This window comes from Lutjanus erythropterus, chromosome 10 (genome assembly GCF_056507025.1).
Source record: "Lutjanus erythropterus isolate fLutEry1 chromosome 10, fLutEry1.hap2, whole genome shotgun sequence".
NCBI lineage: Eukaryota > Metazoa > Chordata > Actinopteri > Lutjaniformes > Lutjanidae > Lutjanus > Lutjanus erythropterus.
This window is the reverse complement of record NC_139326.1, coordinates 14,388,542-14,402,790: the sequence shown is the minus strand read 5'-3', so window position 1 is coordinate 14,402,790 and position 14,249 is coordinate 14,388,542. Positions and strand designations below refer to the sequence as shown.

Sequence of the window (14,249 nt, the reverse complement as noted above, 5' to 3'; positions counted from 1 at the left end):
TACATTCATACTGAAAAAACAAAACTTAAGTTTGTCATTTCTACAACACTGAGCTGGAAAACTGAGCTGCTTTAAAGGCATGTTGAAAGCACGGCTTGACTTGACTTGCTTTTTTAAAATTTCCATTAGAGGTAGTACCTGGTACTTAATTTGGTGTCACCTCTGAGTCAGTACTAAATGTTGATGTGAAAAGTGCTGCAAACTGATTGTGATGCTGCATTTTTTTTAAGCCTGTAGCAATCACACAGAGAAATACAATTACTGATGACGCATTCAGGAAGTGGATACGGTGGACAGACAAGTCAACTAGCTGGTTGACTTGTCCACTTAAAGCAATTCCAGGTATGACCTAATAAAACACTTCCATGGATTTTTTTCATTTGTGCAACTTAAAATGTTCAAAGTTGTCAGTCTGGCAGTAAATGTACAGTTTAGTTTACAGTTTGCAGCAGCTTCTCAAGACCAAAGCACCCATGTATGTTTTGTTTCCCAACTGCTATGACGATCACCTCTGCCTATGTTGAGGGAGTACTATCTGTAGTGGAAAAATGAAGTAGAAGTACCAAAAGCAAATACAGTCGAGCTGAGCAGTGTTAAATTAAAGGTAAGCGCTCTTGGTAAGCGCACCAGAAATATAATTGACTGAAGAGTTTCATTCCCATTATGTTAAATACTGATGTTTTTTTTTTGGTTGGTAAAGCATCCCAAGCACAGAAAAATAACAAGAAAATGGGGAAATACAAGAAGAGGACAGCTACTCTGCAGATACAGACACCACCACACATAAGTGATGATTGAAAGGGATTATGTTTATATGTGTCACTACACTGGATTTTTAGAAAATGTTGCATATTATGTCTTTAACTCATTCTCAACTTATTGTAGGAATGCATTTATTGTATATTGTATTGTATTGTATATATGCACCCATACACTAGAGACCTTGCTCATCATGTGATCCTGGACAACTGTCACAAACACACAAGCCATCTCCTTATATCACCACAAGCAATCTCAACTAGTCAAAACCAACCACTCAATGCATAAATCTATCTGCTGTCTGCATCAGCATTGCTCTCCACGGCAGACTGAAAAGGTTAGTAAGGCTCAGAAGCAAAAAACACACGCAACAACACAGTTTAACTTCAAACTTAGCTGACAAACGAGCAGCTTAACACACCATACTTTACTCTGTGTACCCCTGTTTACCAAAAGCAGATCACACCGACTGTTAGATACGCTTGCTCACACACAGGCCTGAAACGTCACTGGATTAACTCTCCGTGATTGGCTACCATGCATGGGGTCGGGGCAGGTCGTGCTCGGTACTCACTCTGGGAGGAAGACAGGGAAGGGCTGGAGGGGGAGTGAGGGGGGGGTGGGGACGTGGTGTGTGCAGGTGGAGGGGTGGGCCTGGCGCTAGGTACTGGCGCCGGTGCAGCATCACCCTCGGGTGCGGGGGCCGCCGGCACCCTACGAACGCTGCTTACCAGGTCTGTGAGCCGAGACACTGAGTGCCGTCCAGGCAGGATGGATGGGTTTGTGGGTGGTGGTGAAGGTGAAGGAATGCAAAAGAACAGATTAGAGACAGTGGAAACAAAACGAGAACAAAGCAATGAAGAAATGAAGAAATGAGGAAAACTCTCGATATCTGTGCATTTGTGGTCACAGCAAGTACAAACTGATGTCCTCAAACTTGTTCACAGAAGATGGTTTCAGCAACTACACATCATAGTTTTGCTGCCTTTATACCACATACTGCACAGCGCAGCATTACAAAAGGAGACTGAGGATGGTTTATATATGAGTTTTAATTTTCATTAAATCTACCGTATTATATAGGGCTACAACTAACAGTTATTTTCATTATCAATTGATCTGTCAATCATTTTCTCAATTCACTGATCAGTTCTTTGGTTCATAAAATGCGAGAAAAATGTTGACCACCATTTCCTAACCCATCCTCAAATGTCCAAAATTTTGTCCACAACCCAAAGATGCAAAATATTCATTTCATTTAAGAAGCTGAAATAGGATAATCTGGATAATTTTTCTTAAAAAAAATAATAAAAATTATCTACTGTCTAGTTGGTGACTAATTCAATAGTTGACAGCTAATCGGGTTAATTGACTAAACATTGTAGATCTAGTATCATACCTTTCATTTAAATGAAGGCTTTCAAATTTCTACTCCACTAAATGTCTATTTCAAATAAAAAACGAAAGACAATTAAAGATAGAATAAGTTGGATTTGTCAGATTTTGTTTGGTAATGAGAAAACAAGACGATATTAGCAGAGGGTGGGTTCTCTGTGGATGCACACACTCCTGGTGGATTGGGAGATGTGAGGGATTATTCTTCTAAATCAGTTTTGCTCTGAGGGAATTTAACAAATGTCTTTAACCCAGGAGTAAATAGTGCATTTGATTGGAACTATTTTCAGCAGGGGAATAAAGCACATTTGGCGTGCCACTGAGCTTTTACAGCAGCTGTATGTGAAACTGACACAAAATAAACTTGTGTGTTCATCATGTTCACAAAGGAAAATGTCACCCAGGGCAACAACGAAGCTCTTTGTTGGAGGTTTATAGCACAGAATAATAAATACTTTCAGGCAGTGGCTACTCAAACTGTCCTTGTAAGTAGGACCAATTAATTGCTGGCTTTGCTCATTTTATGCTTTATATGTTTGACAATAAACAGCTAAATAAACCATTATCAGCTTAATTCTTTTAATAGAGTTTTTTTGGGGCTTAAATCTACTATAAGAGACTAGACTAGGTCATTCCTGAGCATTCGTCGATCAAACCTTATTACTAAATGGTGACTGGGTCCTTATGGGTTGGGCCCCTCAGTACTGCCAACACCTTGTCTTTTAAAAACTCGTTATTTTAGACTTATATTGCTCTTATTTTAGGCTTTTTAATGACATTCATTCAAGTCTCATGGCCACATTTTTATCTACCGTACACTCCCTGCTCTTGCTCTTTTCTACTTACTCTGCATGGGGACAACAGGGGTGTGTGGAGGGGAGGGGGCGAAGGCAGCGGAGAGGGCAGCGGGAGGTGGAGTGCAGGATCTCCCTTCTCCGTCGGATGTGGGCCCTGAGCCCCTACGTACTGAGCCCAGCAGGTCAGCAAACTTTGCAGCAGCTGAGTGTAGGAGGGAGGAAGGGAGTAACATGGGAGACGGTGCGCTTAAATGGAAGGCTGGCCAACGCATTGTGGTCATTCAGATGAATAAACTTTGTCTTGGAGAGCACTAAGACAAATTTACTGTAAAACTGAACTGTATTACTGGATGCTGCAGCTGACAGCTCTAGCAAACTTTGCTACTTTCCTCTTTTAATCTGTTATTTTTTTCAGCTTTCAGCTCGATTTATGACCGCATTACACTCATGGCCAGTGGAAAAGGAAGCATGTGGTTTGGATTAAAGAGCTGCCGACTTTGAGACGATCAACAATGTGGACACAGCATCTTTTGACCACCTAGCGAGACCAGCTGGACGCACCACCGTGGACCACCGCAGGAGGAGAGGAGGTAAGCGATGAGCCGTGCTAACCCAGCTGGGACTTAAAGATGCTCCTGGCTCATATCTGATCAGGAAAATGAAAAGGATGAAACGGTGTTGCCCAGCAGTCAGAAATTCTGAACTGTGCGCCCACATCTTATAGAGATACTCCACAATATCATGGATGTTGACCATATACTCATCACCACTTTGCTGCTGCTGTTTACATTCAACCTGCTCAAATTTAAAAAAATCCACATTACTTTTTACACTTAATTTTTGATATCGTGATACATGCAAAGATTCATAGCAGTGGTTCATTCGGTGTTGTGTTAAAACTACCAACCACTAATTAGCAGTGTCATTATTTATCTTCACTGTTATGATTGCAGCAAAAAGTTCACTTTTTAAAGCCAAATTTTATGCATATGGTGAACAATCTATCACCTTGCTTACATTATCACAATATATTACGAAATATTGAATCCTGCTGTATTGTGATACGTATCAAATTGCCAGATTCTTGCTTTATTTATTTCTTTTTTTTATATATTTCATCCTATTCTATTCCCGAAACAAATTATCTGTGTATATGTTTTACGTGAGAGTAGCATGAAGGGACTTCTTTTCGTTGTGCAACACTGTGTCATAAAATGATATTACATTATCTTGTTACCTGGATATAATCTGAGCTCCCCAAGACAAAGTCTGATATAAAGACAGTAAAGGCAACATAAAGGACATGGAGCAAAATTCATGCTTAGAAATATCTGAAAAACAAAGTAAAGACACAGACTGTCATGGAGCAGCAATGTGTTGCTATTCCACATTTGCCCATTGGAAGGAGACAACGAGTTACTCTAAACACATGTGGCGTGGGCGGAACAGGAGGGAGGATGGGATAGTAGAGGAGTAGAAATACTACAAAGCATCTTGCCGTTTTTCATGAGGGCTTGTTTTTTTTGCCTATTTATGTTGTTATTAGATGCTTTAGACTGTCTGATAGTAAGATGTAGGAATGGTGCTGACTAAGAGGGAGGAATGAGGCACAGTGTAAGTCAGGGTACTTTAGGGATTTAGAGGTGCTAAACGGCAGCAGATGTATGCTTTTAATACTTGCAGGGACACAGAATGGAACACACACAAGGAGGGATTTAGTCAAGGTGAAGTGCTAGTAGAGCAGAATGTATGTGTGTGCGTTACAGGCTGCATTTGGCGGGCCGTGCAGACTTACAGTACACAGCAGCTGAGGAGCCCTGAGAGCTATCAGGCTGGGAGCTTGTGCTGGACTGCGCCTTAAGCGAGCTGTTGTCTAAGCTCTTTCCTGATAACATGCACACACACAAAATGAGACCAAACACACACATATATGCAAAGAGAGATGACAACCAGCCGTACACTGCACAAAAAAAAACAACAGAAGTGTCACAGTAAGGAATGATGGGATGGGCGAAGTGAGGTGTCATGGTACAAATACAAGAATATAAACCGAGTCAACCTTTTCTCCCTCTGGAAAATTAAAACTACTTTGCCGTGACGGCCCTCTGTCACCAAATGTCATTGAAAAAGAAAAAAAAAGCATTTTCCTCATTATCCAAGTTAATGACTCCATTACAGCCGGATTTACAACTGTGGCTGCTGCTGCATGTGAGGTTTTCCTGAGACTTTAATGGGGGAGTCTTGCTAGTGAGCAGAGGATGGATGATGACAATGGTGATGGCCATGATAATGAGAGAGAGCTGGATGTTACTCATTACTGCTCGTCTGTTTAATCAGCTGGCACAGAAGGAAACGCAACACATGAACACTCATTGACAAATAGAGGGACAGAAAGTGTCCCGGGAGGGAAAAAAAAAAAAAATAGATGTCACGGGACTGGCAGGAGAGAAAACACAGAAACAAAAAAACAGAAGATTTCTGCAACAACAACACATTGCACATTGCTTCCAGTTCTGGAAGTCAATTTCCTATTCAGTCAATCCATCGCAGTTTCAGAAAATCTTTACATAGAGTAAAGGCGTGAAGACGTAACTAGCCAGCCTGCCAGCTGATCTACCCGTTCACTACCCGTTAACATTTCCATGGTAACAGAAAGTCCCACTAATCAGGGATGTGGCTGTTGCACTTCAGGATTTTGGGTAGTGTAGTACTTCTCCTTGATGTTGCAAATAAAAACATTTTTCTCAAAACAATATTGATATAGAGACTTGTGGCTTCTACAGGAGCACATACCATTGTTTCACATACCTTGGATGGTTACAAAATTATGACTAATGATCTATTCAGATATGAATGGGATTTTCACTTCCGGAACGTCACTGTTGAGCTCTATTTTCCCACTCTCAGCTAAAAGTGGTAACTACAGAAACACAGCACAGCCCAAACAATCTGACGGACAGGTGATCCCTTGGAATCGCAGTGCAGAAACATCCCAATAATTAGCACTCAGCCCCACAGATGTCACAAAAAGAAGAACTTCAGGATTAACAATTTAACAGCGGGTAATCCTATAAATCACAACCGGTGTAAAAAAATTATCACTTATCCAACGAAGCAGTTGATTAATGACTCACAACAAGCAGCCCTCAGAAAACACTGTACAACCACTATAAACGTATTGAGAGTAACAGAACAGATATGTGTTCGGATGCTCCAAACGCCAGCTCAGGTGTTGGGTTACAAACCAGCTGTCAAGCAGTCACTGACCTGACAAGATCCTACGACATGACACAAACTATTCCAACTAAACACGACTCCCATTCCCCCCGCACTCACCTGGCTCTTGTAGTTTTCTCTGGTGCTAGCGGTGCTATCTGCTGGTTCGTATCTGGAGAGTCTTAAAACTGCTGTGTGAGACTAATGCTATCTAAGGGTGGCGCTAGCAGAGCGGTGTGTTTTTAACACCTCTCTGGGCACTCAGTCTCCATTTCCTGCCACAGGGGCTAAATTTAGACACCTCCCCCTTTAGCCTCGACCCCCCTTCTCAAGGTGCCCTTGCCCTCTCCACTCCTGCCAGCAGGGTAGGGTGGTGGGGCTCCAATTTGGGACATTGGTAGGAAAGGAAATGGGTAGGGGGAGGAAACCTTTCACAGTTTGTTCAGAGAGACTACAGTACGGTACAGTAGAGCCTGGGGGCATGAAGGATTTTCAGGTGATGTAATGCTCCTTTGGGCTACCCTACTTCCATCTAGGGAACTTTTAATGACACTCATTTTCATGACATTTTCAGACAGAGAGACAGAGACAGAGACAGAGAGAATAACATTTTCCAGGCTCCATTTACATCCCACATTTATATAAATATGACATTTTTTCCCATTTCCAAAATTTCCCATTTTTCAAGAGTTTAAGTAAAAGATCTTAAGACTTCTTCTATGGACTTAAGGGTGTATTTCTCTCAAATTTCCTTCACAAATTTATTAAAATCCCTGTTACTGAGCACCTTTCCTTTGCCAGGATAATCCAGTCACCTGACACGTGTGGCATACAGAAATACTGAATTAACAGCATGATTATTGCACTGGTGTGCTGTGTTTACTTCAACTCATGAAAAATGCAAACAAGAAACAACAGAAGCGCTGGAGTTGTATAAAACATTCAAAAACATATGACTAATAACAGGTTACACCTGGGGACAACATGACAACATCCCCTCCCTGTAAATGACTGAATGAGCCACTGAAACTCTTACTTTGTCTTAATAGCTTGCTGGTAAACTACCTAATGAAGCCAAAGGTCAAATGTTTCTTTTGTGCTCTGGAATAGAGGGTGGCGCTAAAGATAGTTAATAGCATGTGTGGCTTTGGTCAAGCTTTTAAACAAATTTAGCTGATCATGCTCTTTTCTCTGGAGCATTTAAGAAAAGCCCTACACTGACTGACACCGCTTTTCTTCCACATATCTCATTTTCTCGACCAGTTATAAGGCTACGCGTTGTGTCCAGCCATTACCCAAGAACACCTGATGAAATTAATTTATCCCTGGTACTGTAGCAGGGAAGATTTATTGTGTGCTTTGGGATTTTTTTCTAAAATTTAACTTCATAGATATGTACTGAAGTTGTGCCATTGAGTGCAGCTAAAATCAAATCTATTAATGTGCAAATGCTGACTGCCCGTCAGTCAATTCTAAATGCTTACTATGTGCACTTTACTTTGTCATTTCTGATTTTTCTACTTGATATAAAATATATATTGAAAACTTTAGCCTCTCAGAAAAGTTAATTTAACTCTGAGCACATTTTAAAGGAGCCACGGTTCTATTTAAAGAGATTTTCAAACTGCAACTTTATAATACAAATGACACCAGTAATCAGTAATTCTGTGAGTACCACCTCAGAGATTTACGCCAATATTTTTAAGTACTGGCCCCATGGACCACCAGGCCCCTAAATTTGGTGGCCAAAGTACATTTTTGGTGGAGCAAATATTAACTTCTGTAAACATAATGCAGAGAAGACAATTGAAGACAATCTAATACTGTGTTTTTTAACTGTGACAACCAATTTACAACAACACCAGCACCAATTTATAACAACTGGAGAACATTTTACACTCCAGCACAAAGTAAAGTTGTACACCTCCAAACTTGGAACAGACTCTGCTCTGTAGTGTAACATAGCTCACACACTTCATGTACATGATCAAATAAAGTTTTTATATCATGTCTACACTATGGTCCATAGTGGCATGCTCTACCTCTCTCTCTGCTGCGAGTCTGCATCACTTTATTTGTACCAGTTGACAGCGAGCGAGTGAACAACACTCATGTTCAGTAGTTGCAAACTGATTTGTTCTGTTTACCGTTCACCAAAACCATGAGCACGCTCTTTTAGTGCGTTCATGCACAGCACTGTTGACATAGTCCCATGGTATTGAAATAAGACATGGTGGCCACATAGGGCCACCTACATGGACTGGGCCATAGGGTCATGATAATTTTAGTACTCTCTCCAACACTGTTTCATTTTTCTTACAGATATACATGACGGCTCTGCTGTGGTTGCCAGGGAATTTGCGACAGCAGCAAAGCCTCTATAGGGAGGAGAAAGAGGAGGAGGAGGACGAGATGAAAGTGCACATGCTGTTCTGTATGCCTGGCACTGAAATGATACATTCATGACCCGATTTAGACGCATTGTACTCCACTTGGATGTGGAGAACAGGAGTGTTTCAGTGTGCTGGCATAGATAAGCACACACACACGCACGCACACACAATTACACACACACAGTGGACAAGAAACCCTCAGCGCAAAAGCACTTTGTGAAGTTATCTGTTGATATGTGTGATACGCGCCACTAAGACGGTCATTTCACAATCCTCGCCACCTGCAACATACAAACACACTCACAACACAAGTACACAACTCTGCAAGCTGACACCCCGCACAAGCATGTTGGTATTTCAGAGGTGTGTGTTTCTCAGTATTGAGATTTCAGCCAAACGCCAACACTTTTAAAAAAGCCAAACCACAACAGCATTACAAGGCTTCTTACGTTTCACAGCTCCCCCCTCTCTCATTTACCAGGCGCGCACAGCCAGACACACAGATTTGAACACTTCTTCAGTGAAAAACCAGCAGAAGGAAGCAATACAGCCAGGCGCCATGAGGGGTCAGTAAGAGGTCAGATATCAGCTGGTTGACTGCCTGGTGACCAGGTTCGAGTCACATTTACACAATCCATACCACACATGTGTTATTGCGATTAAATGCATGGTTTTTGGTGTTTAGACATAAAAGGAACTGTAAAAAAAGAAGCCATTTATCATTTAGTTCCACGTTACACCTGTAAACTCTTAAAAATGGCTGAGAATCACAATGCCACAAATGTTCAATCTTTCAGAAAATAACAAGAAATCTCGGAGACTGAGATCTTTAAAAAAATCTTTAACAAGCAGCTATGAAGACAAAAGCAAGCTGCATGGAGTTTTTCAAACTGTATTACCACCCTGTGGCTTGTGATATTGTTGTCTAATAAACAACAAGCTCATGCAAAGATGAACACCACTTGTGAGAGGATTTTTTTTGTTGGCTTTGGATTCTCAGAACATTTATCTGTAATTTCTAAGCTGTTAAAGATTTTATCAACTGTGCCCAATTTCATAAAAACAGACTCCTTCAGGTACAATAATAATCAGAAAATAATGAACAACTTTTACAGCGAGGAGAATTAAGCATGTGTAACTTCAGCTCTTGACAATCTGACATAGCAAAGCTGATAACATAACAAAGCAACGCAACAGACCAAACCTCTACTTTCTGGTTGAGTATACTACCTGCCAATATTCACACACTTGTGTTAATGTTTCTATTGTTTCAAAAAATGACAAAAAATGGGTTTTGCAGGGGAAATGTTCCCAGAAGCACTCTGGCCTTTCATTTACAGCAACAGTTTAGTAGTTGATGTTTTTTTCCTCCTTAGCTTTTGGATTTGTCATGTTTTGCAGTCTTACCTTTCACATCTTCATCCTCCACGGTGGTGTTGCTGCTGTCTGATGATTCCTGGAGATCAGAGATTGAAACATCAGTCTGGGTTTAAACATGAAAGCACACACATTTGTGCTGAACACACATGAAGACACATGTTTTACATAATCAGAACACAAGCCAGCAGGGGGTTTATTCCATTACCATCCATATTGCCATGACAAGTCTTCACAAACCAGAAACTGATTATAGAGCACCAAACGTATCAAGTTTGGGCGCAGATCCCACCAGGGGAGACAGAGGGGATGAGTCCCACGCAAAAATTCCCTAAGCATCCTGCTCAATGGTCTGAACTGTTGCAGAGCAGGCATCAGTTACTTTCTTACTTAAATGCGCCAAATTGAGAAAACTAGTGGCACCATGCCTAAAAAAAACATGTTTACAATTTTCTGTACTTCCCATAGTTGCAATGAGATCTGCGCCCTTGGTATCAAGACCAATTGATCTGGATTAAATTCACAAAAGATGCCAAACAAGGACAAAATCCCAACATTTTTCAATACTGTTAATTTGTTAATGTGTTATAACCATACCGCTTTTTCAAACAGAAAGTCAAACCATTCCAACAAACCAGCCCAGTTGTCCAGTATGCCACTGTGTGACTTTTTTTTTTACCCTTAGCCTGAAATTTATTTTCTCTTCATCTACTCAAGGAAAAGCTCTTTGTGTGTGAGTGTGTGTGCATCACACCATGTGTACAAGTGACGTCTTTCCTCAGCAGGGTGCTCTTGTCTCTTGCTGAAACTGACAGAAACTCAATGGGATGTGCTCCATCCATCTATTTCCACAATGGAAGCAGGCAGAATGGATTCTCAAGGGGCAATTAGTTGTCATCTTAATAAGCAGGTCTTCAGACGGTTCGATCTATCCATCTACCTTTCTGTCTGTCTGCCTGTCTTAAATCTTCGCAGGCTTTCGCCAGAGGAGAAGTTAGCTTCTGATTTCCAATTAGCAGATTAAATGGACCTAAATTCCCCTGCATGTAGAGGAGAGTTGAGAGACTCAGTGACCTCATTAGAGGTACACCCGTGCACGAACATCATCACGAGCACAAAGCACAAAAGTGGTTTCATAGCCTTCTAAAGAGCAGCTGGTGACCTGAAGAGAGGAAGAGGAGTCTGTGTGTGTATGTATGTGTGTGTGTGAGGGACAGAGTTGTGGCAAGCATCCTCAAATATTAGAAATATCACTAAAAGTGTGATCACACCTACAATTTGTTTTCTTTGCTCTGAATCACAGATAAGTTTTATTTGTGACATTTTGCCTCTTATTCATTTTGTTTTATTTTGCCACATTAGAGGCAGGCCAGGGCTTGGAAAACATTACCTACCTGAATATGATACACTTATTTGTGTACCGTGCTGTAATTTCTCTCACTGGTGTTTATACTACATTCACTTCTCAGCCCATTTAGTGTTGACCCTAGTGTGTGTTCTTTTTGCAATGCCAGGATATCAAACCGCAAGCTTTGCTCAATACAAACCTCATGTTTTGGGTTGGTTCCTGTACAAAGTTGACATTATGGGCTAACAAAGGCTAAAATTATTCATTCTCATGTGTCCAGACGGACCAAACAAAGCGAGCAACTGTTCTAGATGTCAAATGAGCTGCTCTGACCCAAAGTCTAATGCAAAGGTCACTCTGTTGTGATGCAAAACCTGCATGTGGCTTTGGAACAAAGTTATGTTCCCCTTTAGCGGTGCACATCACAACTCAGCAAAAACAACTTGAGCGAACACAGTGGCACACACACACACACACACACACACACACGGACAGAGGCATAGTAAATGCTTGGTCATATCTAAGAAGAACAAATCTTACTGCAAAGTCATGCAGGTTCATGCAAAACCTTTGAACACATACAGACACACTGACACTAACTGTAGGCACTAGATCTAAGAGGCTGAGTGGTGGGGTAGAAATACACAGCCAAAGGCACAGCCAAGGGCACTCTGCCTCAATCCTGACCCACTCCAAAACATAATGGGTTCTTCCTCGGCTCATGCTACACCCTTCCACCAAGTTTCATGAATATCCAGTCAGTAGTTTTTCCATAATCCTGCCAACAAGCTGACAAACAAAGGGCAAGAAAACATAACCTCCTTGGCTGAGGTAATAATTACACAAGAAGATATAAAAGAAAACTCTTGTATGATAGGATAATCATTAGAAATACTGCTCATGTTGCACAAAAGCTTTGTTTAAATAAAGGTACAGAACAAAGGTGAAACAAGCACATCTCTGATATGCGACCCAGTCCTCTAAGTCTTTGTTAAATAGATTATTTCCACTGATTTATCGTTCGCCACTGGTCCCACTTCAATGAAACTACAAATCCTGTTGTAGTTACCTGAATTCCCTCATTACAGACTGTTGTTCATTTATAATTTGGGACGTCACGCAACCCTGGCATCTTCAACACGTTTAAGATGAAACAGCAAACAGTTGTGTATGAAAGACCGATCATCAGAGATTAATAATACATTTGCAAAAGAACAGCGTGTAAATATTGCCATTGACCTTTTGAGACAAATGGATGAAACATTTCCTACTTATCTGCTTAGCAAAGCAGCTCAAAGACAGAGATCCAGATGGTGAGTGAGTTTCAATTCATGTTAATGTTACATTTAAAATGTATATTAACATAAAGTGTTCTCCTTGTTATCGTTATTATGAAATATATATTACCATTACCATTACCATTAATGTGCTGCAATGGAAAAACACTAAAGACAAGTTTAGGCTAACATAATATAACTTTTAGAAATAGCCGACTGTCTTGACTCCTTATTGTTCAATCTGTCACCTGTCTTCAAAATTTAACATGTCAGCAAACTTAATGTACTGTTTCAGAGCAGCAGAAATGGAAACATGGTCCACTGACAGTGAAATATGTCAGGCATAATAAGTAATCAGTCTTTTGTCCTAGAAGTTCAGAGGAGTTTTTATTTCATTCGGCAAAGAAAAATAAGAATAGCTGAATTTTATTTATTTTTACTGTGCTATCGAATTGGGTATTGAGAATTGTGGGATTTTTTTTTTATTTACCACTAAATTTCTCGTAATGTAACATCCCTATTTATAATTTTGGAGAGTGGAGTGTGTGTGTCGAGGTCCCCTAAATGGCATAATGAGTTATATGACGACACAAGTTTGCTCCTTGGGGCTCGAGTTAACAAGCTAAGCAACAGAGGTTTTTCCATCCACATCTTGTTACTGCTGTAATATAAAATAATTTTTCTGAGGAGTTTAATCTCATGCAACACACACACACACACACACACGCACGCACGCACACACACACACACACACACACACACACACACACACACACAAAGACAAACACATTTGCATTAGTAAACCAGTGCCATGGGGCTCTCACACAGATGCATAATGAAAAGAAGGATCAAAGTGCAGGAGAAGATGAGGAAGAGGAGGAGAATGACAAAGAGGATAAAGAACGGGTCAGGAGTGGGGAATGATGTATACCTTCGTCCCGTCCACTGGATTATGGATGACGGTTGTCTGAGGTTCCTGGAGGAAAAGGAGGAGGAGGAGAAGGGAAGATGGAAAAACATTGAATGAGAAAAGAGAGGGGAAAAAAAGAAAAGAGAAAGAAAGAGAAAAGACTGTGACATAAAAGTAGAGATGGACAAAGTGTAAAAAAAATGGACAAAGAGGAAGAAAAAGAAAGCGATACGACTGTTGGATGAAAGGAAAGTGCTTGTTAAGGTTGACAAAGAAGAGAGGGAAGAATCCTCCGAAGCGAAGTGAGTGGGTGGATGAGCTGAAAACCGTAATTTGGAGTCAGTTATGTTCTCTGCACATGCAGCACACACACACACAAAGAACAGAAACACTTCTGAAACTCAGTGTGAAGAGTCTGCCATGTGCACATCAGCACTCACACAATTTCTCTGATTCTCTCTCACACACACAGATACAGTAAGCACACACCTCTAGGAAAGGGACAGCATAAAGTTGGACTCACTGTGGCATCGTTAAGGTTGTTCCCATGAAACAGACAGAGGGGTGCTTACCGGTTACATGTTTCCTGTAAAACAGGCAGCTAGGGGTTTTGCTCCCACCATCCAGGGGCTGAATCCCTGCTAATGAAGCTAAAGGCAGCTCGCGATTAGCTAAACTTACTTTAGCACCAAGTAAAACTATATTTCCATAAACGACCTCCATACTACATTTCCTTGAAGTGTGTTTGTCCTGTTGACCTGCAGTTCTGTTTCCCAC

General features: G+C 40.9%; 1 protein-coding gene across 48 annotated transcripts in view; it reads right to left on the bottom strand.

Annotated features, from left to right (window-relative positions):
• The window catches only part of camk2b1 (calcium/calmodulin-dependent protein kinase (CaM kinase) II beta 1), a 94,417-nt gene that overhangs the window by 5,128 nt on the left and 75,040 nt on the right, over positions 1–14,249 (bottom strand). For 15 of the 48 annotated variants that reach the window (XM_084728302.1, XM_084728297.1, XM_084728296.1 and 12 more), the window contains 5 exons: positions 13,494–13,538; positions 9,968–10,016; positions 4,747–4,836; positions 3,001–3,153; positions 1,334–1,510 (listed from right to left, as the gene is read on the bottom strand). In XM_084728302.1, the coding sequence (XP_084584428.1) occupies positions 1,334–1,510; positions 3,001–3,153; positions 4,747–4,836; positions 9,968–10,016; positions 13,494–13,538 (514 nt within the window). The remainder of the gene's footprint in view (positions 1–1,333; positions 1,511–3,000; positions 3,154–4,746; positions 4,837–9,967; positions 10,017–13,493; positions 13,539–14,249) is intronic. The other 33 variants (XM_084728309.1, XM_084728305.1, XM_084728313.1 and 30 more) reach the window with 5 other exon arrangements.